Raw genomic sequence first — 26,267 nt, 5'->3', positions numbered from 1 at the left:
CATGACTTACCCTGTGGAAGTGAGGCTTAAGGGCAAGCAGCAGGAGAGCCCAGGGGCCTCAAGCACACCCTGCTTGCCTGCAAGGAGCCTCCTGGGTTTTCAGCTCTTTGCCTCTGCGTTTCCTACAGCCAGCAGGTATGAACTGGCACTAGACCAAACACAGCTAGCTGTTCAGCCCATGGCCCACGTCCCATCTCCTCTTTTGCCAGGGCTTTATTCTGCTAACCAAGATGTTTTATATAGCTCTTAAGATAGAGTGGGCTGGAGGAGGAAAGTGTTGCTTGGGGTTCTTGGTTAGGGGTCTGTGGCTTCAAGCACCGCCTGGCCGCTTGCCTGCTCTGGGCTCTGACGCATGCAGCTCATTATGAGGCAGCTTGCCCCCCCCTGCTCTGAAAAGGCGGCCATGTCAGCTGGAAGAAGATGAGAAGCGAGCAGTACCCATGTGTTCTTGGTTTTAGAAGTCGGGTCAGTGAGGTTTAGAGACTCTTTAAATATTTCAGTTTATAAGATTAGACTTGATCATCTGGGACAGAAGGGTGGCGCCCCAGGCCCAGGCTTGGCTTTTTTCTTTATTTCTTTCACAGAGAAGGTAGGTGTTTTGGCATTGCAGGGTTCAAGTGTGATAAAAACCTAAGGGCAGTGAATAAATACAGTGGTTTGGAGAGCTACAGCAACTCTGACAGCTTACTCTTTTTATTTTCTTATTTTTTGGAAGTAATTGTGAGTTGAAATATAGCAGATTGGTACAATCCTTGTAAGCTGGGGAAAAGAAAACTCCCGGGCTTTCAGGGAGCACATAGTCTCTGCCATCCTGTAAGGAAGTGTGTTCTCTGCCTGCTGCTTGACTCTTCTCAGTGGAGGCTTGATAGCATCCTGCAGTCCATTGACTAAGTGGGAATACAACCCACGCATGTTAAGGGGTGGTGAGTGAGGCCATCGTTGTTTCTAATTCTAGGATATTTAAGAAATCTGGGATTCCAGTGCTCCCTTGTCTCCCCACAACACAGCAAGTACCTCAAGTTTTCCACTGAAGATGAACATACCATCAGTATATGCTCTCCTCTCCCTAAGGATGTGCCTTCAGTCACCATACGAACAGCAAGAGTGGGGGGAGGGGCAGTTAGCCCAGTGCTCCGAGCAGGGGAACCCTGCCCCCTCTCACCCTAAGCCAGTGGGAGCCCTGTGTGTTGGCTGTCATTTCTTGTCATGTTCCATGGAACATGCTCACTCTTTATAACTCTTAGATTCTAAATTTCAGAGGTAATTTGTCACTTTTAAAGAACATGTCACTAATAACTATTATTTATAACTGCCAAGTCTTGTGTGTATGTGTCTGTGTGTCTGTCTGAGTTAAGCACCCCAAAAAATTGGCCTTGCTGATGGCAGTGTCTCCACATTGATAGATCCAGCCCTCTCCACCCCCAGTTCCACCCACAAGTGAGTTGTCTCCTGTCTGCCTTTAATCACCATGAGGGTGGGTGGCAACAGAGCCTGGCCAGTGCCTGGCCTCAGCCTGGACTCCTGGAACTCATTAGTATTATTGCCAAAGACAGGATTATAAATCGAGATTTTTTTTTTAACTGCTTGGGAAAAAATTCTATTTAACTATTGCATTTTATTGTTCTTACAAGAGAGAGGAGGGGAGAGAAGAAAGATTTTCTCATCAAGCTTTGAAACAGTAAATAAAGAGCCCAAACTTCAGATCTCCCTGGGTGTGGACCCTGAGCAGTTGTTATGAATGCTGCAAAGATGGCATCTGGTCACCCTGGGGCTGGGGCGGAGGGAGCACCTCCAAACCTGCAGAAGGGTGGCAGTTAAGAGACAACATTGCCATTCAGCGCATGCTAATCGTGCTGTTATTCTTAACATTAAAATTCCACTAAAGCACTAATAATTACTGCTAATACCGTCTAGTGGAAAGTTCCAGTAAAGGAGCAGTGGTAGAAACAGTATTTAAGGGAGAGCTGCCGGCATGAGAAGAATGCAAATAAGCGTTATTAGCCTAATGATTCTGCCGTCACCATGGCTGTGCAGCACCAGAGTTGTGAATATGTCACCCGGCACCCGTGAATTTGGAAAGTGTGTCAAAACACAACTTCAATTAGTTTGCTCTAATTATGGCTCTGGAGAGTTTGTAACTACATCACTCCTCATTAAAAGAGATTTTCTTCTATGGATTAATGTAATATACAAAGGAAAGTTTCAGAGTTCCCGATGCCATTTGCTCCCATCATGAGCTCCTCAGAGCGGGCCTGATAGATCCAGGGGTGTCCTGCTGTGACCAGATGTAGGCAGGAGGTCAGCGGGAGGCTGTGGTGAGAGGGACAATGTGATTTTGTACTCTTTCTGCCTGTCCTGCTGCAGTGGCCCTGTCAGTCTGTCACTGTGCCTGAGCATGTCCATGGAGCTCAGAAGAGGACATAAGCCTGAGGTGGGGCTTGTGAGAAGATGTGGCTTGAGCTGGGATTCTTACCTCCAGTTATGTAATCTCTGGGGTGGCTGACCGCACAGCTCAGCTCAGAAAGTGCTTGCTATGCACACATGCAGACCTGAGTTCAACATGACAGCCAGATGTGGTGGGTTCCGTGAGCACACTAGGCCAGAAACACAGACGAGCCGCTTGTGACTTCTCACAATGTCAGAATTTACTAAACAACAATAAACTCACAAGGCTGAGAGTTTCTGATGACAGCAATTTGTCATAAACCTACCTTCCATGGTAGCTGGGCAGAGGCAAACGCAAGCTCTTGCAGTCCTATCTTAATTACTAATGTTAACTCCCATATCACACAGCACACAGGAAGCATGTCTATGTATCTTTTACGTGGACGTGGTTTACATAGTGAATATATGCCAAAGAGGCTGCAGCAGGAATCACAAAGTCTCAGAAGCCGGCTGAGAGACCATGTTGATTAACTGATGAACCATACCAATGGCTGGAAGGAGCTGTCAGAACTTCTGGGTGATGCTGTCAGAACTAACCGGGCTGACTTGACCACTTGGGGCAAGTCTCAGCACTCCTCCAAGCCTCTGTTTCTTCTTCTCTAAGATGGGGATACAGGCACCTCAGGGCTCTGGGCAGGCTCCTGGTGAGAGTTGAGTAGGGGCTGTAGGTAAACCTGTTGGAGCTGGTGCTCCATCAGCACCCAGCATGCAGCTCTTCTCCAGGGCTCATCTGGATCTCCATCTCAAGTCAGTCGAGGCTGGTTCACATGCTGGGCTTTCTTTGGCTTCCTCCTCTCAGTCTTAACTCTTCCAAGCCACCCCACTCCCACCCCCCACCTCCCTCAACCCCCAATCAGGGCAGAACAGAGCAGGCGTCCTCCCTGCAGAGCCTGAGTGTTCTGGGGCAGGGAGCAGCTGGGAAGGGGTTAAGGTGGTAATTGTGTAAGTCTTCCAGGCTTTCTCCCAGTTCTGTGATAATTTGATGAAGAACTTCACCCTAATTAAATATTCAAATTAGGAATAAGTGTCAATATGGCTTCCCATTGCCTGGAACGATGATTAATTGTATTCAAAACTCCAGTGGCCGCTGTAATCTGAGCTGAACCATTGTACCTGATTATTTCTCTGCTGCATTTGCCATGTTTTTGTTTTAAGATTTAAACTAGTAATTGATTTGCCATATGCCGCTGAGCTGCGTACACTTTAAAGCCGCGCTGCAGGAACTCGGGGAGTTGTGATTTTCTTAAACTTCCTATGACAGATTTTGTTTTTGTTTTTGGCTTGTCTAGTGCATTATGCTCTGGTGAGGGTTGGGGGATTGCCCATCCGGGAAACTCACTGGATAGGTTGGTAGGCTGGAGTTGTACTGATCAAATGGTTGCTTGGACAGAAGTGAGCAAGTTTGTGTTTGTGCTTGGCAATTTCTCAGTAAGGTAACATGGTATGGTAGAAAGAGCATGGTTTCAATGACAGCCTAGCCATTTTCTTTAGCTGTGTGACCTTGGGCAAGTTCCTTAACCCCCCTGAGCCACTGTGTCCCATCTACAGAATACTGTGTGCCCTACTGGGTTGTTTAGAGACGGTTGTAGAGCACTTGAATAGTGGAAACCGGCATGCTCCCAGGAGCCTGCAGGAACAAAGCCTCTGGCAACCCCTTCCTCAGAAAGCCCTTTTCCACTGTCTGAGTCCACACTGTCATCCAGCTCTCTGCACCCGGCATTGCTTGTGTCTTACCATGTGACATTTTTTGAGTTTTCACTTTGACCCAAGAATAGCTGTTTTGTTCCTTGAGCCATTTCTCCCCAGGTGAGGCCATGCAGGAGACTGTCAACAGGTGTTGGCTGTTGTCCCTGACCCCTCATTATTTTAAAACTAAAGCCTGAAACCTTATACTCCTCTGGTCTTTGGGTTTTAGAGCTTTTATGCTATGTGATAGATGTATATGTGTTTCGGTTTATGGCCAGTAGAATCCCGCTGGGAGAACCTGCTTCTCTCTGGCTTCTTAAACCATCTCAGCACGTAGCACAGTGCTTAGCTTATAGCAGGATCCCCATTAAAGGTGATGGGCAGGGCTGCTGAGGTGGCTCAGTGGGTAAGGTTGCTTGCCACCACGCTTGACAATCTAAGTTCTATTCCTGGGCCCATGTTAGGAGAGAACTGACTGTCACATTTTGTTCTCTGGCCTCCACGTGCACACCATGGCACTGACACTTACAACACACACACACACAAATATGTAAAAATAAACCGAAAAGAATAACCACGTGGACAGCCTTTGGCTCCTTGATAGTGACAGCAGCCTGTGTGCACACCTGTAACAACACTCGTGTCTCCTTGGAGGACTCTGCTCACTAGGACAGTTTGAAAGCTTGTGGTAAGCATACACCACTCGCCTTCACTGGTGTGGAAATGTCACATCAGACCATAAGAACTGACAGCAGTGGTGTCTGGGAATGGCCTTGAAGAACAGCAAGAGAAGAAAAAGCACAACAGAGAACAAGTCTGCACCCGTGGCTGTTGAAATGCTGCCTTTCTGTTTCCAAAGATCCAGGTCCAAGAAAAAGTAGCCTATGGCTTCCCTGGGACTCTTTAGAGCTCAGTCAGTGTAGAAGGACCTGGCAGTAGGAGCCATTCTGAGAGGTCTGAGAGGGGTCTGCATGCAGGCCAGGTCCTTTCAGCTGAAAACGATGCATTTTAATTACCTCCAGGGTGAGCCAGCCCCTGAGCATATGGTCCTTAAGAAGCAAGGGTCCCCAGACTGTCAGCAAGTGCAGTCACTGTCCAGGGGCCTCTTTCTGACACCGTTGACCAGCCTGTAGTGGGGATGCTCCAAGAGGTGCTGATTAAAATGCCAGCAGGTGCAGGGAAGGCCGTCCTGTGACTCCCACACCCTGCTCGCACCAGGTGTTTTCTCAGAGCCTTTTTCTTCATTAAGTGGTGTTCATTAAGCACGTCCTCACACCTGGTGCTGAGGCTGTGCATCGCAGCCGACTTCTTCCCAGTGGTGTTTTACAGGAATAAAAGGGAATTTCATTTAGCCATTTGCCACCCCACCCCCTCCCCCACCCCTTCAGCTCAGCTGCCATTGCTTTTGAATGGTCCTTCCGTTGTCCTCAACTCTCCTTCTTGGACTGCCCGGGATCACATCCCACACACTTGTTGTAGATGATGAGACAGCTCTTTCACACCATTGCTGTGCTGGGGGCTGTCCCCTGTGCCATCTCCGGGAAAGTATCCTCCTGGCTTTGCCATTGTCAACTTTCTGATTAGAAGGGAAGCAACATTTCATCAGAACATTAGCAATGAAAAGCATGAGGTCCATGGGGTGAGTGCATCCACATTCCCCTCAGTGTGACTGCTGATGACACCTCAGTCATGTTCCAGAGCCGGACATCCTTCAGGCTTGTTGGCACTAGCCCTGTGCACAGGAGGAGGCTGTCCCTCAGGGCTGGCTGTGACATGCTGTTTTGGAGCTGCCTAACAGCTGTTTTACAGAGCAGCATCCACCTCATCTGTCTCTTCTACTTGTTCCGCCCCTGGCAATGTTAGGAGGTCATCAAAGCTGTCCCCATTTTTCTGCCCAAAGCCCCAGTTCCTGCCAGCTGAGGCCCTCTTCTCCCCCACCATGGCCACTGTTCTATGTATGTATAACTTTCTGTGGTGATTTTACAGTGCTGTCTTCAGGTTTTTGTGAACCTTCATAGGCAGTGCAGAGTTGGCACCCAAGCCCAACCTCCAGCAAACTCTGTGCCCACCTTCGTAGCTGGGTAGCTGAGGAACTATCCAGGTACTTCTGCAGGCCGGGCAACCTCAGCACCTGGCTGCCAGCAGGTAGCTGGTTGGGGATTTTGTACTGACTTTCCAGGTAGATTCTGTGAGAATGCCAGCTAGCCATGTTTTCCATCTAAAGCACACCATTTCCCACATCCCTCACTGTCCTCGTGTTTTCAAAGAGCATTAATAAGTCCTAGTCTATTTACCCTGTCTGTTTCCCATTCCTAAGCTTGGAATTAATGAGAGCATTTTTCCTAGTATCTTACTCTGTTGCCCAGGTTAGCCGTAAACTTCTCCAGTAATCCTTCTGATGCAGCTACAGTTTTAATGTATCAGAGAAAGAGACGGTTGTGCCTTCTTTGTGGTTTCCATGGCACAACTTTTTATCTTCTAAACTCAGGGTCTCTGTCATCTTCAGGCACTGAGTACAATAGAAAAAGTCAGAAAATCACATCCTTATTTTCCAGGACTCGCTCACCACCCAAGATGCCCCCCACTGCTTGCTCTGGAATTCCATGAGCTCCCTTGTCTTTCCTAATCAGATCTTTACTCTTCCTTAGACGGGAGAGTGTTCAGGCTTTGCTGAAGTGGGATCTGCATGTTGTAAGCTGTGCATACTTTATATATGCTTTGTAGGTGGGTGGGTGTGCACACGTGGGACACTCAACAAAACCAAGGTCTTGAGGGCCTCCTCTGAGTGTCTCTATAAAGTGTCCTTCCTCCTTCCTTGGACAACCACTGATCTGGCCCCGTAGACTATTTTGCATTTTCTAGAGTATTCTAGAAATGGCGGCATGTTGTGCGTGTGTTATTTCTGCCTTGTTTTACTCAGGGTAGCTGCCCCGAGATTGAGCCATCTTGCATGTCAGTAGTCTGTCCCTTTTTGATTGCTAAGTATGACACAGTATGACAAGTCACCTACCAGCATTATACATCTGTTCTGTTCTTAGTATTGTCAAATAAACCCAATAGTACTTTTGTGAGTGAATCTTGGTTTAAAAACACACTTCCATTTCCTTCTCTTGGGTAGAAGTCTAAGAATGGCTGAATTGTGTAAGTAGCTGTATTTAACTTTTAAAAGCTGAAGTGAACATGGCTTTCTGATGAGAGTTTGCTGCTGTGCTCCTGCCAGGCCTGACCGACAATTTTGGCTCCCCTCATCCTTGCCAAGGGTTGACAGTATCCATCTCTGACATCTCATTTCACTCTGGAAGGTAGAGGGGGTCTCACTATGCTGGAAACTCGCATGCCCCTCCCAACTCATGGTCACCAAGTCTTTTCATGGTGAATTTGTTCTTTGTATTTTCCTTGGGGATGTGTCAGTTCTAATGTTGCACCCGCTTTGATACTGAATTATCTTCTTTTTTTTTTTTTTTCCTTTTTTGTTTTGTTTTTGAGACAGGGTTTCTCTGTATAGTTCTGGCTGTTTTGGAACTCACTCTGCAGACCAGGCTGGCCTCAAACTCAGAAATCTGCCTGCCTCTGCCTCCCAAGTGCTGGGATTAAAATGTGTGCCACCACTGCCCGGCCTGAATTATCTTCTAAGTTGTAAGTGTTCTGAATAGACCCCGTGTCAGAGTGCAGTGCATATTGGCCTATTTTCTCTGAGTCAAGCATTTATTGTCATTTTAAAAGAATTTTTATTTTTACTATTTTTGAAATAATATGTGTAAGTACTTCTGTGTGTGGTATGTACATGTGAGTGCAGTTGCCTTGTAGAGTCCAGAAGAGGGTGTTGTGGGCCCTTGGAGCCAGAGTTACAGATACTGGGAACAATGCTCAGGGCCTCTGCAGAGCATACTGTGCTGTTAACCACTGCCCAGGCCTGTGTGTAGTTTGTCTCTCTCTCTCTCTCTCTCTCTCTCTCTCTCTCTCTCTCTCTCTCTCACACACACACACACACACATACACACACACACACATATATCAAGAGAAGGGGGAGGAGGAGAGAGAGAGTGGATGTTGTCTTCTTGCTTTGTTTATGACACTGGCCTGGAATTAATGATATAACCTAGGCTGGCCTGCAGCTCATAGTGATTCTCCTGCCTCAGCCTTCTGTATGCTAGAATTATATGTATAAGCTATACACATGGCTTAGCTTATGCTTTTTAATATCCCATTTAAGGAAAGTCAAATATCTCAATATTGTGGAGGTGTTGTAACCTGGCATCCCACTCAAAGTCTCAGGAACCCCTAGGTCTCTGAAGCACACACTGGAATCTGGTGCTTCAGAAGGTGACTTTCAGCCCTGGGAGAACAGAACGAAGAGACCCGTATGTGTGAGTACAGGGAACACAACACAAAAACAACAGCCATCTCCAGCTGCAGGTTAGCCACAGCCCTCTTGCTACTGTCTTCCACAGTCTGAAGAGACAGCTGGGTCTGCTGCCGCCCAGCAGAGCCATCTCCCCTCCATGTGACCACAGGGTCCAAAAGATTGATGGTTGCATTTAAAACATTCACACAGACCTGGAATCAACACTAGAAAATACAGATTTAAATTAGCAAGAAAAAGGCAGAATGAAAGGAAATAAATTGTGCTGGCAACTACTGTCACGTAATAAAATGTCATGTGTAACTGAAGGGCTTTTGTACAGGGCTGTCTGAGGCTTAGTGGCCATGTTAATTGAATAAGGTGCTTCCTATTGACTCGGGGCAAGAATGAAGTTTCCCTTAGCATCTATTTAGCTGGAGTTGTTGTTGGCAGCAGCCTGACGCTCATCTGTCACAGAGCCGCCCGCCAGCCCCTCTGCACTGATGTAAAGGCTCCAGAAGCAGAGTCCGGCCCGCCCTGCAGGGATGGCCTGTCTCCCGGGGGCAGGTCCAGATAGATCCTAAGGAAGGAGAGCTGGGCAGAGGCTCTGTAGGGGAGGCGGCCCTGATGCCTTTCCATCAACCAAAGGTTGGAAAACTTGATATCTGAGCCAAGTAGCAGTTGTTTGTGACTGATGACCCCAAGACCCCCAGGAGAGGGCAGCGGTAGTTAGGGAATGTCTCCATAGTCACTGTGTCTGCCCATGAAGTGATCCCGTTTGTTACACAATGGGCAGCAGACATGGTTTCCTCCTGGGATAGCTTGGTAGTGGTTGAAGCTGCGCAGCCCTTGTCCCAGCTTCGGAAGAGCCAGTGACCAGACAACAGCCCTGGAAATGCTGTGTCCCTCCCATTGGTGCCTGCTGTGATCTCATCTGGATTTGGCGAATGCCTGGGGTGGGCAGGTTCAGTTTCAAATGTGGAAACTAGATTTTTGTCCTCTTTCTCGTGGTGCTGAGGTGCCAGTGTGGTCTGTCCGGCAATCTCCTGGATACCAATGTGTACCAAGGCCTTGAACTATTTGAGCATGCAGTTGTACTACAGCTGCAACTACCTCCCAGTGTTTGATATCCCTGGCTTTAAGAGCCATGCCACGAGGAGAGTGTGTACTGTGTAAAGTTATCCTTGAGTCAGAGGGAGAGACATTTTCCAAACCATTAACCAGTCGAGTCCTGAGGATGAGAAGGAGGCAAGTGGGAAGCCTTGCTGGAAGATTCCAGAAATTATCCCTAATTACAAGTCAAAGTCAAATTTATTCATTCAGCAAGTCCTAGACAACTTTACAGAGCTTTGTTCTCCGCACTGGGGTGTTGAGAGAAGAAAAAAATGATGCAAATCAAACTCTGCCCCACAGAGGGAGGGCTGAACAGGGAGCAAGGTGGGCGGCATGGCTAGAAAAGAGTTCTTGGGACGGCTGTCTCTCGTAGGGTGGTCAGAGCTGCTGTAGGTGAGGTGGCCGAGCCTGGAGAAGCCAGCCTCTACAGACAGAGCAAGTGCAAAGGCCTGAAGCATGTCTGAAAGCCACAGGGACAGGGCGCAAAAAGCTGACGCTTTAAAGGGTCCACTGATGCTCACCACCTGGTTCTGTGACACTTGCTTTGTTTGCATCACAACCTGTTTCTGCTGACAGATGACATGTCCCTTCAGAGGCCACCCAGCTCCCAGGTGCTATCATTGAGACTGGATCCCATAATCAGTGAACTGTGGAGGGCAGTGCCCTTGACCCACAGAGGGCCGGGCACTAGCTGTCTATCTGTGTACAGCGCACTGCTGCCTGTTGGGGTGGCTGGCAGGGATCTTGAGTCTAGCATCACTGGCTCCAGAAACATGCCAGGACATTGCCACCCAGGCATGAGTGATTCTCTCTATCCTGGGTCCAGGTTCTGAGGCAGCATAGCTTTAAATAAAGTTATCATTGCCTCCGGAAGGTTTGGGGATCTGCTCTCTCTCATTTCCGTTCATACTGGTGTTTCTGTTGAGAGGTCTGTCTCCTCTCTGAGTCTTCTGTGGGAAGGATTAGGCATTGGGTATGAGGCTGGCCACCCTGTGTCTGACACTGGGAACTGCAACATACTCAGCTCCTCTCTGCTGAGCACTGGGGATGTGTCCTCAGCCCCATGTCTCTGCTTCCTTCCTGAGAGAAGAGGAGGTGCCAAAAATGTGGAAACTTGATTTCGGTTTACACTTGCCATGCTTCTTGGTCACCCCACATATGTATACAGAAACCATCCCTCTCCCCCTGTGAGGTCCTGGATGCCGCAGCTGCTACTTTCTCCCTTCACCCACCCGCTTCCCTCTGTGGCAGAGAGGCCTGGGCACACAAGTCCTTTTGGGAAACGCTTTGCAGAGAACTGCAGTGCCTGAACCAGCAGCACTTGATGCCACAGAAAGACCAAGAGGGTTATGTCCAACACTTGATTGGGTCAGCAAGTAGTCAGTGATTAGTCTGTGACAGAAACTGTCCTAGCAAATAGGGAAGAAAGTGAGACGTGCCCCTGCTGTTGAGTTGACATCTGCCCCCTGCTGAGCACACCTGGGCCCTGAGAGAGAACATTCAGGCAGTTGGGTGAGGCCTGGAAGGGTGAGCAGGAATTCTGTGGTGATTGCACCATTGGGATCTTTGCATCAATAGCTGGGCGTAGCCCACACATAGGTAACTGAGCCATCCAAGGCAGCCCTGGGCAGGCCTCCAGGGAGCTGGTGATGCCCCTCTGTTCCCCAGGCCTGCTGGGCCTGACTCTCCCCATCACTTGGTTCTCCTTGCAGAGTTGTCTGAAGGAAGCCATGAGCATGCTAAGTGGGGTATTTGCCCTGGACTCAAGCTCACTTCCACATCCTGGTCACAGGCTCATAGCCAGCTTGTAGGCCTATGGGAGGTGCTTTCCATGAGGAGATACTGAAGCAAGGTGCCATGCTCACTGTCAGAGCCTGAGAGTGAAATTCTTTACAACCTGTGGTGGATGTGGAAACCACTCTTCCCAGCCGGGCTGTTTTGGTATCTCACACTGAGCCCTGGGTTAGACTGCTAATCTCTGTGAAATACCTGTAGGATGGAAGAAAATGGCTACTGGTCTCCTGAGAAGGCCAAGGCTGTGGGAGAAGATGGAGATCTACGGAAGCGCCTGCTCTGCCACTCCAGAATGCTGTTCAGTTATGGATGGCATCATGTGCTTTCTGAGGCTGGGGGCCACAGCATGCTCGTTGTAACCACCTTTCTCCCCTGTCTCTCCCAGGCACATCTCCCTAACACTACCGGCTACCTTCCGAGGCAGGAACAACACCAGCACAGACTATGAGTACCAGCTCTCCAATCTGTATGCCATATCAGGTATGCGGGCCACGGTCACAGGCCAGTGCAGAACAGTGCATGCTGCTGCCTCACAGTCCCCAGCCATGCTGTCTCATCCTGCAGAACCTGGCCTTCCCTTTCCTTTGTGTAGGAACTTAGAGAAAGGCCAGTGGCATGTTTGGAAGCTAATGAGGTACAGCGTATTGGTTTCTCAGGTTGGGGGGACACTTACTACATCCTTCATCTACCAGCGCAGGCAGGCCCCGCTGTACACACAGCGCTGCCCGCCATGTCCCTGCCTGTCCTCACCTCAGTTTCTCACAGGCAGTGTGTGTCCATCAGGGACACAGGCTGTTCTCCCTTGCACACCCAGCGTCCACATCTGTGGTTTCTGACTCGGCCTGGAAATGGATAGCATTCCTGTGGCAGGAAGTTCATCAGGGAGGAGAAAAGGGGTGGCCTCACTGCAGAACAAAAATTCATGAGGTGTGAGGCCATACAGGTGACTCGCCAAGAGCCCAGGAAGCCCACAAACACCCCCATCACTGGGGGCCCACACAGGGTTGTTTGTCTGTCAGGGGAGCACAGTAAATCAGCACCACTTACCAGCACACATCCTTAATGCTGAGTGACATTTCGAACAGGGGAACATGACATCCATTCATGTCCCATAATGAATCGGTTATTTAAAAGGTAATCTCTCTCTCTTTTCTAAAAACTGTAACTTCGGGTTACTAAATAGGTGAGCTCCAACAGTGGTGTAATTCCTGTCAGTGTGCGTTCCTCTCCTTATGATCGCTCCCTAATAGGTTTGGAAGTGAAAGCAAAGGCAGATTGTTCCATTTCTGGGTGTCACTCCTGCTGGGAAGGGGGAGCCCTGAGTCCCAGCTCTGGCTATGCTCCAGGAGCCAGGGCAGGGGGGAGGGGCAGGTGGTGTGTGTCTAAGAAAAGTGTCTCTGGGGAGCACTGCTTCCGTACCATGACTATTTCAGGAGAGTCATCGAGGGAACTTAACAAGCGTGGAAGAATGGCCTGTTTTGTAGAAAAGCTGACTTTTCCCCAGATGCTCGGTGTCAGGTACATAACAGGACTGTGAAACCCAGGCCCACTCCCCTCAGATCCATGCAAGGACAGTGCCCTCACACTCTTCTTCTCGTCTGCAGCTTGCACATCTTACAGCTTTGGCACTGGGCAGCACACACCATCCCTGTGTCCTCTGATGGCTTTCCCAGATGTTGATGCTGCCTCAGCAAATAGCCCACAGGGCACATGCTTTGGTGTGGTAGGAATGTTATCATCTGCTCTGGACCGCTGCTTCCTCAATGCAGTGTTGATGAAGTGTTGACTGGACTCATTTCAGCTGCTGGTTTAGCAATAGCAAGGTAACAGCATTGGGACACAGGGGAAGTGGGTCAGAAACTTCCTGTCCCATTTATATCCATGACAATCTGTGGGATTTTTCATCTTCAGAGGTAGCTGAGGCTCTAGCCCAGACCACAGACAGCTCAGGTCTCCTCAGCAGCTGCAGGCACCAAATCACTCTGCCAGGAGCTGGCTCTCACAGGGCCACCAGAAATACCCTGCAGACCCTGGAGCTCCATGGAGGCCTCTAGCCTCACTATGGCAACTAGTGGAGGGGGGAACTGGGAAGTTCATTCACCCCCCTTCCATTCCTCCATATTGTCTGCCTACCTCTTTCTATTCTAACTCAAGGACACAGAAACCACCCTGTCACCCCCACGTGACTCTATCTGGTACCAAGTGGCACACGTCTCAGTTTGGTATAAGATAAGGGTTTCTAGAGGTTTAATCCAAAATCAGCTGAGGTGACACGTGCCCCAGCCAGCCAAGCCCAGTGTTGACTCCCCAACACTGGAAGTTCTGAAAACCATGACATGAATCATCAGACCCTCTCTTCCCAGACACCAGTGTGGATCAGGACACTCTTCCGGTGCTGAACCTTTGGCGCATGCTCCCTGTGGTTCCTGAAGATAGACATAGCCATTTGATAATTTTTGGCCCTTTCAGAGATAAGATGTTAGAACAGTGTGACTAGAAATGTAAAATGCAGCCCTATTGAATAAGTGTGGGGACATTTACTTTCCAGCCCCCTTCCCTGAGCCAAGACAGTCGTACAGAGCCATAGCTCAGTGCTCCTGTGGCAGCAGAAGAGGCCATGCAGGATGCTGCCAGACCAAAGTGTAGAGCTAGCATCTGTTCTGCCCAGGAACACCAGACAAGTCCCTTGTCATGTGGCCTGCTACCTGCAAGCTTCCAGGGTCTAGGGCCACCACCTCTGCCAGCTTGTTCCCTGTCTGCGGCCTCCCCTCACTGAGCCAGGCTCTGCACTTTCATAGCCCTGTAGCAGTTTTTGGTCTCAGCACACGTCAGGAACACTGGCCATGATCTACCCAGTCCAGAGAATAGTTCTTGCTAGTAGAAGTGGGTGAGAAACTCACTGGCTCAGTGTAAGTCCTGGAATGTTCATATCCCTTTTGCTGCCATCTTGAGCCCCCCCTCCCGTCCCCCCCCCCCCAAAGCCATGAAGAGTCACTTGGCCCTCATCCTTTCTCTCCTGGGTCTGTCTTCTAGAAACTTCTTACGGATGTGCAATCTTACTTATCAAAAGAAGAGCTGGGGACCTACTAGGGTGAGGACTGTTGCCTCTGAGGCAAGCAGAGAAAGTGTGTATGGGCAAGGATATCCTACAAACTGTCTGTCCAGTGGCCTGGTGTTTTAGTCATAAATGAAGGAAAAATAAACACAACGTTTCCTTGTGAGGAAAAAAAAACTAATTGAATGTTCAGTGAGATCTCTTTTTTAAAATATAAGTTCTAGGAATATCCACACCAATGTGTTTAAGTGATTTTCTTCTTGCCGTGGGCATGCAGTGGCTTGTGCCTTTCTGACTGTCCCCTCTCATGCTGTCTATTCTTGAGTGAACTCCATAGTCATATGACTACGGCCTATATGTACCTCTAAGATATGAGCCCCTTTGAGGGTCCCTCTTGGCCTCAAATGGATCTGACTGGACACTTCACAAACACCTAAGGACTTGGCCCAACTACTCTTTTTTAGTATATCTTTTTTTCCCTAGGATACTCTTTAAAAGATTATTCTTTATGTGTATGAATATTTTGTCTGTATGTATATGCTTGTGCTGTGTGCCTGCCTAGTGCTCACAGAAGCTAGAGGGCACTAGACCCCCTGGAACTGGAGTTACAGATGGTTATGAGCCCCAACATAGGTGCTGGGAATTGAACCCAGATCCTCTGGAAGAACAACCAGGGCTCTTTTTTCCATTTTTCCAACCCAGCATCTCTTATTAATAAATAGTCTTCTATGCTGGCATTTTAGCCCTGTCAGAAGTGGCAAGGTCAGAGGCACATCTGTAGTATATTGCCCACAGTGCCTAGTTATTTTAGGAACCTAGACTTAAGTAAAGCCAGACACACTTGACTTTGACACAAAAAGAAGTTTCAGGATGAGCCAGCATGAAGCAGGGTCATAGTTTGTTAAACTGGAAAGGCACCTCTGGAAAGAATAAGGCATACCCAGAGCACAGGGGTTTGGGGTAAGGAGTGGGGTATGGGGTTAGGAGGACTCTCCAAACAGGCCTCAGCCCAACTCAGCATCCCAGCAGCAGCTGTCTGCAGTGTTTCAGTGGCTCTTGACTTAACCTCAAGTGCTTGTTAAGAAGCCACCTCCTCCTTTTTTGATAAGATTGGTTTTGGACTCTGAATGTTTCCTGGATAAAACTCAGAGCCACTGCAATCTCACAAAGGGTTTAGGACGTGTCTTTTCTCTGTAAGGGACTTTCCCATTATACTTTTAGAAAACTAGGGTTTGGGGAAGTGTGTTGGAATTTTTGGGGACCCAGCTAGTAAGAGCTTCATCCAGACCCTGGAGTGAGGTGCTCCTCTCCTGACCTGCCCATCATGTTTCCCAAAGGCTAACTTTCTTTTTCTTATAACTTTCTTCAGATGTTTAGATGTCTGACCATCTAGTAGTTTCTGTTTCACCTGGTCTAAGGATGATTTTAGGTGGAGCCCAAAATACATACAACAAAATCAACCTGGATGAGATAAAATGATAGCCAGGTGTGTGTGTATGGGGGGGGAGGGGTGCGGCTGGCAGCTGTCTGACAGTGGGATTGTTGGGGAGGTGCTAAGTATCCTTTTTCTTGATCACAGAGAATAGTGTTTCTCCCCAGAACACTGCAAGTGGAGGACTACTCCATGTGTGCAGTCCTGAAAGTGGAACGGAGTGAGCAGAGAGGCCGCGAGTGTGTGCCTTGCTGCAGCCAGCCCTGCTGGCTCTGGGTGACATTCCTGGTGGATAATTACCACACAGATACATATTAAACATCGCAGGTCCATCAGGAGACTGTATGTGGGTGAGAGAACTATAAATATTTATATGGATGGGCATTCAAGTTCTTTTCATAGCACACCCAACTTTCTGTGTCAATAATGGTGTTTGATGTGGACAGTCCATGTGGCCTAGGGAAGGGTGTCCATTTTCAGTTTAAATGGCCCACATCACTGGAGACCTTTGTAAGAAAAATGCACCTAGGGTACTGGATGCTCCTCTCCAGCTCCTGCTGTCGCACACTATGCCAGGCGGCTACCAGGCAGGCACAGCTGTTCCAGAGGACTCCCGAGGGAAGGGTCTCCATGCCAGTTCCTAACCCAGGGTGCTTCTTCAGCTGCATGGCGGATGTGCTTAATGACAGAGTCTCCAATGCAGTGGAAGCTGGGTGCTCAGGCCTTTGTTGACTGCAGTTGTAGGCTTCACAAAATTGCCTTTTTAAAATAGTTTTTTTTTTAATTAAAATATAATTACAGTTTCTCCCTTCCCTTTCTTCCCTCTAATTGTCTTTTAAACCCCAGAAAACTTTGAGGGGGGCATTAAAGGTAGAAAAATTAAGCAAATACAAATGAAAACTGGCAAGCAAGGAAACCCAAACACCTCCAGCCCCTAGGAGGCACCACAGTGTAGAAACACAGGGTCCAGTGCTGAGCAGAGGTGGGGACTTGTCCTTGTCCACCCCCCAGGCAGGTGGCCCAGCATCCTGATCTGCCCTGGCTCAATGGGGAGACTCCATGGCTTTGACTCCCTACTCCCCAGTATTAGGTTCCCCCACAAACACTCCTAGTTTTCTCTTTGAATACTAAAAAACCATCTTTCTGGACTTTATGACTGCTCTCTTAAAAAGGAGCCTTTCAAGGTGCTTGATGCCAAGGAGGGCTGAAGGTACCTGGGTGGAAATGTGTCCTCCTGTCAGGGCAGAAAGGAGGACAGTTTTATCTGAAACAGCGATCTATGGATGAGCTGAGGAACTCTGACGTGGGCTGCAAAGGCAAGAAGCAATTAAAAATAATTAATGATTTCTGAGAATCAGCCTTTCTCCATGCAGTTTTAATCCAGTTCTCATTTAAATTGGAAGATGGACATTTAATTATCAGTATTATGAAACTCGTGATTTATACATTTCATCCAATGGGATAAAATTTCTGCCAGCAGCTCTTCATTTCGTGGCAAAGAGACTGTGTGTGTCGGGAGGGGGGGCACACTTCATGGCAAAGAGACTGTGTGTCTGGGTGGGGGTGTTGCTTGTTTAAAACTTACCAGCTGCACAAACAGAACACTCCACCCCAAACATGGTTCCTTACATTTGAAATGACTAGTCTCAGTCTCTCTCTCTCTCTCTCTCTCTCTCTCTCTCTCTCTCTCTCTCTCTCTCTCTCTCTCTCTCTCTCACACACACACACACACACACACACACTTTCTCTTTCTCTCTCTGGAGGGAAGCAGATATGATTGCTCACACCTGTAATCCCAGTACTAAGAGGCCAGGCAGGGATCAGATAGATCTCTGTGAGCTCTGACTAACTTGAGTGACACAGCATGACCCAAACAAAACATTGAAAATATGCCTGCCTCATGCCCAGTGAAGCTTTGCAGGCTTGGAGTGAGAGCTGTGACGCTCAGACAGCCCACATCTCCTGTGGTGTACAGAGAGTGAAGGTCTTGGGTAACACTTGGTTCCACTTGTGGCATACTGTGTGTCTCCTTTTAGCTCATACATGAGCTGAGTGGGTCACTAATGACTGCCACCAAGGGAAAGAGCCTTCTCCAGCTCCTGGGAGTTTGTTCAGGATGCTGCCTCTGTGTTCCCAGGGTCGCTGTGGCCTTTATCTTCCGTGGTCATGCTCTCATGGCCTGAAGTGATGTTGCATTTCCAACCTCTGCTTTCCTTTGTCTATTGGAGTGCTGAGAGATACCTGGGATGACTTAGAAAGATGTTAGGTGAGTGCCTGTGTAGGCATCAAAGGCCCCAGCAGGGAGCGGCAACTTGATCCAGCCACAGAGTACAGTGTGTAGGGGGAGTTCCTGAATGCAGCAAAAGCACATCTGACAGCAGGGCTCAGGTCCAGAGGGAAGTGAGTGGAGGCGGGGTTGGGGGACTTTGTTACCGAGTGCGAGCTGTGGCTCACCTTGTGTCTGGTTGGCCCCAGCCCTGCCTGGCAGTGAGATCAAGTCTACAGAAACATATAATAAGGAAAAGAAGAGCTGAGCAGAAGGATGGGAATTGATCGCCCAGCGTATTTGTAGATCCTGATGTAAAGGGGTGGCTGACAGGTGGCCAGGTTCGCTCTGTACACAACCATGTGTGTGCTGTCAGGCGCACGCACACTGCCTTGTTTCGATTGATGAATTGCCTGCTTTCTTGATTAAACCTTCCGTCACTTAAGAAACAAAAAGCCTGTGTTTAGATGGCAGAGTGGGACATGTCAAAAAAATCTGTCTCCTTTACCTTTGTGCAGATGTGGGCACAGACTGTAACATGTATTATTAAAATGAATGTGGCATTTACTGTGCATTATTCCTTCCCTGGGAGAAAGGACTGTAAATTATATGCTAATAATAAGCTTTAACCCTTTCGAAATGCAGAAAGATTTAAGAGTGCAGATATTCACAGAGGCCTGGCTAATTGGATATGCTTTGTACATTCCCTGTGGTCACTGTGTCACAGGAGTTAATGAACACTACGTATAGGCACATTCGCAGGGCACTCAGAGCTTAAGCCTGTGTCTCTGCAGGGCTTCACAGAGAGGCTGAGCCTGACACCCTGCCCTTGGCCATGGCAGGCCTGTGCCCTATAAGTCCTTGGCATGAAATGTTAGTATGGCCCCTCCTCGTTTTCTAGAACCCCACTTGGCTGGGCTTGTGGTCTAGCCCAAGCAAGTCCCTTGACACACGAGTGCTCCACCACTTGCCTGCTTGACCAGCCTTTTCTAACCGTAGTGTCCTGCTGTCCAGGCAGCAAATGCTTCCTCCAGGCATAGCCTGAGCTCTTCATCTGCCGGTCAGACCTGCGTGTCTCCATCAGTGACTGCATCCTTCCAGACCTTACCTGCCCAGATTAATCTGCCCTTTGACACATTGCACCCCTGTCTTGCCAGCCTGCGCCATTCCGTGCCCTTGCTTTCGGCTCTGCTTTTGCTCCCAGCATAGCAGCAGTCCCGCCCACCTCGCCTTTCTGTGTCTTTCCCAAGCTATCTTCAAAGACCTATTGTCAAGCTGCTCTTCTCAAAGCCTTTAGGGTCCCTCCGCCCCAGTCTGCCACCATCCTCCTGGCTCACCCTACACTGCCTTGTACTAAGCATCTTCAGTAGACAGAGGCCTGTTTGGAAGCCTGGGGGTGGGCTTCTCCCCTTTCTAAGCCAGGAAGATGTAGGTAAAACAAAGTCCACAGAAGAATCAAGGCTAAGCCTCGACTCATTCAGCAGACTATGGGGGTCCATGGCAGGCTCTGTGATCAACAGGAGATCTCTTGACAAAGGCTGTTACATCAATGTTCAGGATTTTGACAATTGCTACCCAGCTTTTGTAGAGAGAGAACTGCTGGGTGCAGCCTCCCAGCTTTTGTAGAGAGAGAACTGCTGGGTGCAGCCTCCCAGCTTGTACACTGCACAGCATGCATGAATAGCGCCCCCTACAGGGTTGAATTATGCTCAGGCTAGTGATAAAATGCTATAGCTGCTCTCCCACCTGGGAAATACAAGACATGTCCAGCGCTCCACTTTCTCTCCCCAGTTGCTGGGAGGATTCAGGGTTTAGTGAGAACATCTTGCAAGGCAGGAAGTCTAGTGGGAATATGGGTGCTCTCCATACTTACTTGCTTTGCAGGGTGTGACCTATGGAGGAGCCCAAAAATTTGTGGGGAGTCGTGACCCAGGACACGCTGGCACATGTCCAGCATGGTCTTCACTGTAGCCTCATGCTCTCTCACAGAAGTCTGATGGATATGGTCACTTCTGAATGTTAGGGGAAATATGTTCTCCCCACCCCAGTCCGGAGAAATGGGCGGTAAAGGCTCTCTGCTGCAGTTCAGCCAGCGTCTCTGGAAGCCAGGATGCTGACATGCATCATCACTTAGAAATGGGCTGTTTTCTGTGGCAGACAGCCCACAGGCCCTTCTGGGGAGGCGACAGGATGACGGCTCAGGGGCAGGAAAGAGGGAAGTGCCAGGCAGGCAGAGCCTGCCAGCAGCATCTATAAAATCTTCCTGTATGTGCCTTTGGTGTCTGCAGGAAAAATTCTTGATGGAGCTGATGGCTGCTGAGGCCTTTGTGTGCTCTCTGCAGGTGGGGGAGCACCAAGACATATTCCAGTTTCGTCATTGTGGAAAATAAAAATATTATGAGGTGACAGGTACTTCAGAGCTCTTAAGAAGGTGGCCAACTCCCACTGTGTTCTCAGTCTGTGTTTGGTTTGAAAGCCTGGCAGAGCTTGGGCCGTGATGCCTTAAATCCATAGGTGAGGCAGACAAGGGGCTTTGGATGGACCTTGGCAGGTACTTGCAGATCAACTTCAGGGCTGAGTTTGCCACCAGGGATCTGAGCAGTGCCGGGTCTGGATGGAAGCCCCATCTCCCAGGCCAGTCTGTCAAAAACAACTGCAGTTGTCTAAGACAAGGTGTGGTCACACCCCCATCGGGGCCACAGGTACCATGGATACATGCAGCTCAAGGTGGTCTAAGACCCTGCCTGATACTCTGTATCTTCAGGCCCTAGACCTCATGGGCACTCTGTGTAGATACCACCCTGACAGAGAACAGATATCTGGGCACTCCTTCCTCCTGTGTGTTTATCTTCTCATAATTTCCTTCCTGGCAGAGGACCCCATTGTAGGCCTGGCCCAGAACATACTAGTAATCAAGGAAGTGCACTTGATCCCAGCTCTGCATCTGCTCTTTGCAGCTCTGCCGGAGTTTGCTGGACACTGCTGTCTGCAAAGGCTTGAATATCAAGTTTGCCTTTTGTTCTCCATGTGTGTGTCTCTCATAGTATCAACCATCAGCTGAAAAGGAAGGAGAGGATATTAAGGTAACGTCTTTTATTTAAGGAGCTGAAATAGATAAAGCAAATCTATTTTACTAAAATAGAGTTAATAGAAATAATTATTTAATTATAGCCACCCTTCCCCAGGTACTTCACATGTGCAGAACCCCCCTGTGCACTATGTGTGCATTTTGCCACTAATTTAAAACCCAAGACAATTATTCTAAGTGGGAAAAGGAGTTTAGAGAGATGGACCCACTCAGGGTTGCACCCAAGGCTGAGATTTAAATCCAGGTTGGACATCAGGCCCTGAGGCCACGACTCTCATTCAGTCCAGATTGCTGTGTGTTTCTCTCCCTTTGTCAGCTGAAAGTTGAAAGTGTACAAGCCCAAATGATTCATAACAGCACCCAAGTGTCAGCGTGGCCCAGTGTGCTCCAAATCCCGAGTGGCCTCCGCCTCGGATCTCACTAGAGAAAGGCCTTCAACATAGGGCTGACCAGGATCTCTAAGTCCCAAGGGCATCAGGAGCAGGCACAGATGCCACAGCAGTGTTGCTGCTACTACAGGACTCTAGACCCATTGGCAGGTCCTTTCTGGGACAGCTCAGGGGATGAAGGAGGCTCCTCCAACAACCCCTTATCAGGAGTGGAACTGTACGAGTTGTGCTATGTATGTCTTTGTCTAGATATCTCTGGGTACCACCAGTCTTCTCATGCTGCCATCTTCTCGGAACCTTAAAATGATAGGAGGTGGCCCCGAACCCACCATGCCACACACTGGGATTGAACCCTCAGTTCCTTTCCTTGTTGTGAACTTTACAGCTCCATGAATTCCTGTGTCTGTCCACCAGCATCAGGTCCCATCTGAACTTGTGACCACCTCAGTGTCACCTGCCTGTCCTTCCTCAAGGCTTCATTCTCTAGATCAGGCCTCCAAAGAACCAGGGATGGCAAACAGTTGCAGCTCTTATATTCCAGCCACCTCTCTGGAGAGGCCCCAACCTATGACCCATGATCTGCCAGCCCATGTCCCCTCTGCTTCACACCCCCATTTCTCTGCCTGCCTGCTTGGGGCCTGGAAGGTATGGGGTTCAAGCTAGCATCTTGAGACTTACCAGGCAGTGATGCAGCTGCACGGGGTGGTAATCAGCTCAGAAGCTGCCCAGTGTCTCACACCAGAGTGTCCTCCCTTCTCTAGGGACAGATGCATCTAACTTCTGGCAGCTGCACAGAGGAGATCCCAGCCTATTTAAGGACAGCAGAGCTACCTTTAAAGCACCTGAGTCTACCCCTTCCCCCACCTCACCTCATCTGTCCTTCAGTGCTGCCCTGCATGCCCACTGCACTTCCTTCTTAGTTATAGTCAATGATGATCTTAAGTCCCTTTGTGCTATTTATTAGAAGGAAGGGAGGGAGGGAGGGAAGGAGGGGGAGAGGAAGAGAGAGAGAAAGAGAGAGCCTTTGGTCCAGCATGTATTTGGATGGAATTATTTGTCACATATTCACAGAGAATGAGGCTTTCACGCTCAGGTTTGTCTTAGCATCATCTCTGCAATGGTGAATGATGCCAAACTTTCCTCCAAGGTGAGATCCTTTGTTAGTGAGTGCTTTCTCATGTCTGGCATGCTTTACAGCATGAGCAATCTCTTGATCCACTGGCAAAGTGACATCCATAATCTTGAAGGAGAGGGTGAAGCCTACCTCGCTGGCCCTCACACGGCTCTGGTGACACACGCAGGCAGTGAACACACTGAGCTTTATGCACCTTTGCCTTGTGTATTCACTTCAAATACATCCAGCGTCAGCAGAACGCTGTCCTTAGGAGCTTTGTCTTGAGCATTGCCTGGTCCCCAACTCTTGATATTTCTGCCAAAGGTACTGTCACCTTTATAGTTTCAGGGCAGGTGGCAGCTTTGGCCACTGAGCTTCCTGGTTGCATGTGTTTCCTGTAGAGCTTAGGCATTGTGCTTGACCACCCAGGTCTAAGGAAGGAGCCCTACCTTTAGCTAACGTGTCTTGTTCAGGATTATTCAGGACTGAGAAGATGGTTCAGTCAGTAGAGTTTATGTGAGGAACTGAGACCAATCCCCAGCACCCACAGACAAAACCTGGGACTGGTAGCCTAGCTTAGTGGAAAGCTCCGGGCCAGGAAGAGACTGTCACAAAAAGCTGAGGATAGCCTTCCTGAATAATGACCCCTGAGGCTGACCTCTGACCTCCACACACATGTACACACACACACACACACACACACACACACACACACACACACAGAGTAGTTGTCTTCATAGCCAAAGTTCAGGGTTCGTCTAGGAGAGCAAAACAAAGACATCTCATTTCCTAGTGTGCTGAGCGCCCAGCCAGGGTCAGACTTACAGGAGGTGCTCAGTATTTATGGTCTTGTTCCAGAGAGGAACTGGTCTTGGGGCCATTCTTGCCTTGATGCTGTCCTGTTCAGATGCATGAATAGAGATTTATTTTTTTTTTGTAGTATTATTTCCCTTATCTCTTTTGTAAGCTTGAATCACACTTTCTCTTCTAGCTTTAGCAAATTAGAAATAACATCCACAAAGGGCAGTCCAGAAATGGTAGCTGCCGTTTGTGCCTTTAGCCTGGCTCAGAGGTCCTGCTCTCGCTTGGCCTGCCTTATGACCTCCACAGGCTGTAAGACAGCTGGGAAGTAGGCCCTGACTGGATCAGGGTCTTACTGTATCCTGCAGGCAACCCCCCACTTCCTGCCTTAGAAGCCACTGCTTGCTTGAGATGCCAGTTTACTGGGTAAGAGAAGTTTGATGGTCTCAAGGTTTTACAGCCTGGAATCCCCTTCCTCCTCCCCTACTCAGCTCTAATCTGAGAGGGGGTCTTCTTTTTTTTTTTTTTTTTTTTTTGGATATTTTATTTATTTACATTTCAGATGTCATCCCCTTCCCCCATTTCTCTTTTCTAGAACCCTCTATCCCATCCCCCTCCATCTTGCTTTTATACCATTTTAATTACATGCATGTATTAAGGTCAGTTCTAGGTTGAGGTTCTAGCAGTACAGTAGGTGCCAATGATCTTCTGTGACAGCTTCCCAGCCTCCCCAGCCTCCCCAGCCTCCCCAGCCTCCCCAGCCTCCCCAGCTTCCCCAGCTTCCCCAGTTTCCCCAGCCTCCCCAGCCTCCCCAGCTTCCCAGCCTCCCTAGCCTCCCCAGCCTCCCCAGCCTCCCCAGCTCCCCAGCCTCCCCAGCCTCCCCAGCCTCCCCAGCTTCCCAGCCTCCCTAGCCTCCCCAGCCTCCCCAGCCTCCCCAGCTCCCCAGCCTCCCCAGCCTCCCCAGCTCCCCAGCCTCCCCAGCCTCCCCAGCCTCCCCAGTTTCCCCAGTTTCCCCAGCCTCCCCAGCCTCCCCAGCTTCCCAGCCTCCCTAGCCTCCCCAGCCTCCCCAGCCTCCCCAGCCTCCCTAGCCTCCCCAGCCTCCCCAGCCTCCCCAGCTCCCCAGCCTCCCCAGCCTCCCCAGCTCCCCAGCCTCCCCAGCCTCCCCAGCTTCCCAGCCTCCCCAGCCTCCCCAGCCTCCCCAGCCTCCCCAGCTCCCCAGCTTCCCCAGCCTCCCCAGCTTCCCCAGCTTCCCAGCCTCCCTAGCCTCCCTAGCCTCCCCAGCCTCCCCAGCCTCCCCAGCCTCCCTAGCCTCCCCAGCCTCCTCAGCCTCCCCAGCCTCCCCAGCTTCCCAGCCTCCCTAGCCTCCCCAGCCTCTCCAGCCTCCCCAGCCTCCCCAGCCTCCCCAGCTTCCCAGCCTCTCCAGCTTCCCAGCCTCCCCAGCCTCCCAGCCTCCCCAGCCTCCCCAGCTTCCCAGCCTCCCCAGCCTCCCCAGCCTCCCCAGCCTCCCCAGCCTCCCCAGCCTCCCCAGACTAGGCCCTTCAGCAAAATAACATCAGCAATTATAAAAGCCCCTGTCCTTGCCATGGAGCCACATTGGAGCAAAGCCTATCATGTTACAGTCCTCTAAGGGCACCACACAGAACCCCTCCATGTGTCCTCTGACTCAGAGAAGGCACATGCTCCAGTCCATGCAGGAGGCCATGGTCACTGTTATAGGTGAGGCCACAGAGGCTGAGGTGGCTCATTTTCTCAGGCTACTTTTTTTTTCCTTTTTAAGATACTGTGCCTTTTATTTTGATTTAATGAGGACAGACATTTTAATCAGAGGTTAGTCATTTATTGTTGCAAACTATTGTTTTGATTCATCATTTTTGCAGATAATTAAATGGTTGAGTTGGCACAGTGTGTCTACTTTATTAAAACAAGTAATTTTGGGGGGGAAAGAGATGCTATTTTTTGGATCACTGCACAAGAATTGCTTTTATCTTCATCTCTGAACACATTTTTCGGCTATTGGGCAGAAAGCTCTCATGTTCTTTCTCTCTGGCCTGGAGGGGACTGGCCTTGCCAGATTAGATGTTGGCCACTCTGCCCTTTGAAACGAGAGCTGTGGTGTGAATCCTACATTCTCACCTTCTCAGAAGACCTGGGTTTTAATTGGATTGGGGGAAAGAGCCTTACAAGTTATGAACTTTGCTGAGCAGCAGTTCTTAATTGCAGCCCTGGTGGTGGGTGGAGTTTAAAAGTCAATTACTGCTTGTCCTATTATACTTTACACACCTAGGATTTGAGAAAGTCTGCCACTTAGTGCAAAAATGAAAAGGTTACTCGCACTGGTTGGCACGCACCTCTGAGTCTCCATTTGTAAATGTGTTCACTACATGTATTTGTGTGTTTGCAACTTGTAGCTTGGGGCTCTGTCCACCAGCTAGCTGTATTTCTCACCAGGAGTAACCTTTCAGACTGGTCCTTCAGGGCTGCTTGGAGCAGTTTTGCACACAGCCCTTCATCTGGCCATCCGGTGCAGTTGTAGGCACTGTGGCCGGCCGGTGCCAAAGAGGCCACAGACCACTCCACTCAAGGGCTGTGAACTAGCCAGGGAGCAGCCCTTTGGGGTCCACTTTTAAAGAACAAATTGCTCATAGCATTTGCTTTCTTTGATTTTCCCATGTTTGTGTCCCAAATCAGTTAATTCACTCATTAAAAGGATTTATTTTGGGTGTACCAATTAAAACTTTGGAG

The 26,267-nt window shown here is 49.3% G+C and overlaps 1 protein-coding gene across 7 annotated transcripts in view; it reads left to right on the top strand.

Moving 5' to 3' along the window:
• Mvb12b (multivesicular body subunit 12B) overlaps positions 1-26,267 on the top strand; it is a 154,370-nt gene that overhangs the window by 72,568 nt on the left and 55,535 nt on the right. For 5 of the 7 annotated variants that reach the window (XM_076928542.1, XM_034494871.2, XM_076928543.1 and 2 more), the window contains exon 7: positions 11,766-11,860. In XM_076928542.1, coding sequence (XP_076784657.1) covers positions 11,766-11,860 — 95 coding nt within the window. Of the gene's footprint in view, positions 1-11,765; positions 11,861-12,813; positions 12,899-12,984; positions 14,330-14,413; positions 14,612-26,267 lie in introns of those variants that run through there. The other 2 variants (XR_004606152.2, XM_076928545.1) reach the window with 2 other exon arrangements.

Source organism: Arvicanthis niloticus, chromosome 2, assembly GCF_011762505.2.
Source record: "Arvicanthis niloticus isolate mArvNil1 chromosome 2, mArvNil1.pat.X, whole genome shotgun sequence".
Classification (NCBI taxonomy): Eukaryota; Metazoa; Chordata; class Mammalia; order Rodentia; family Muridae; genus Arvicanthis; species Arvicanthis niloticus.
The sequence above is the reverse complement of the archived record's forward strand: the minus strand, read 5'-3'. Positions and strand labels throughout refer to the sequence as shown.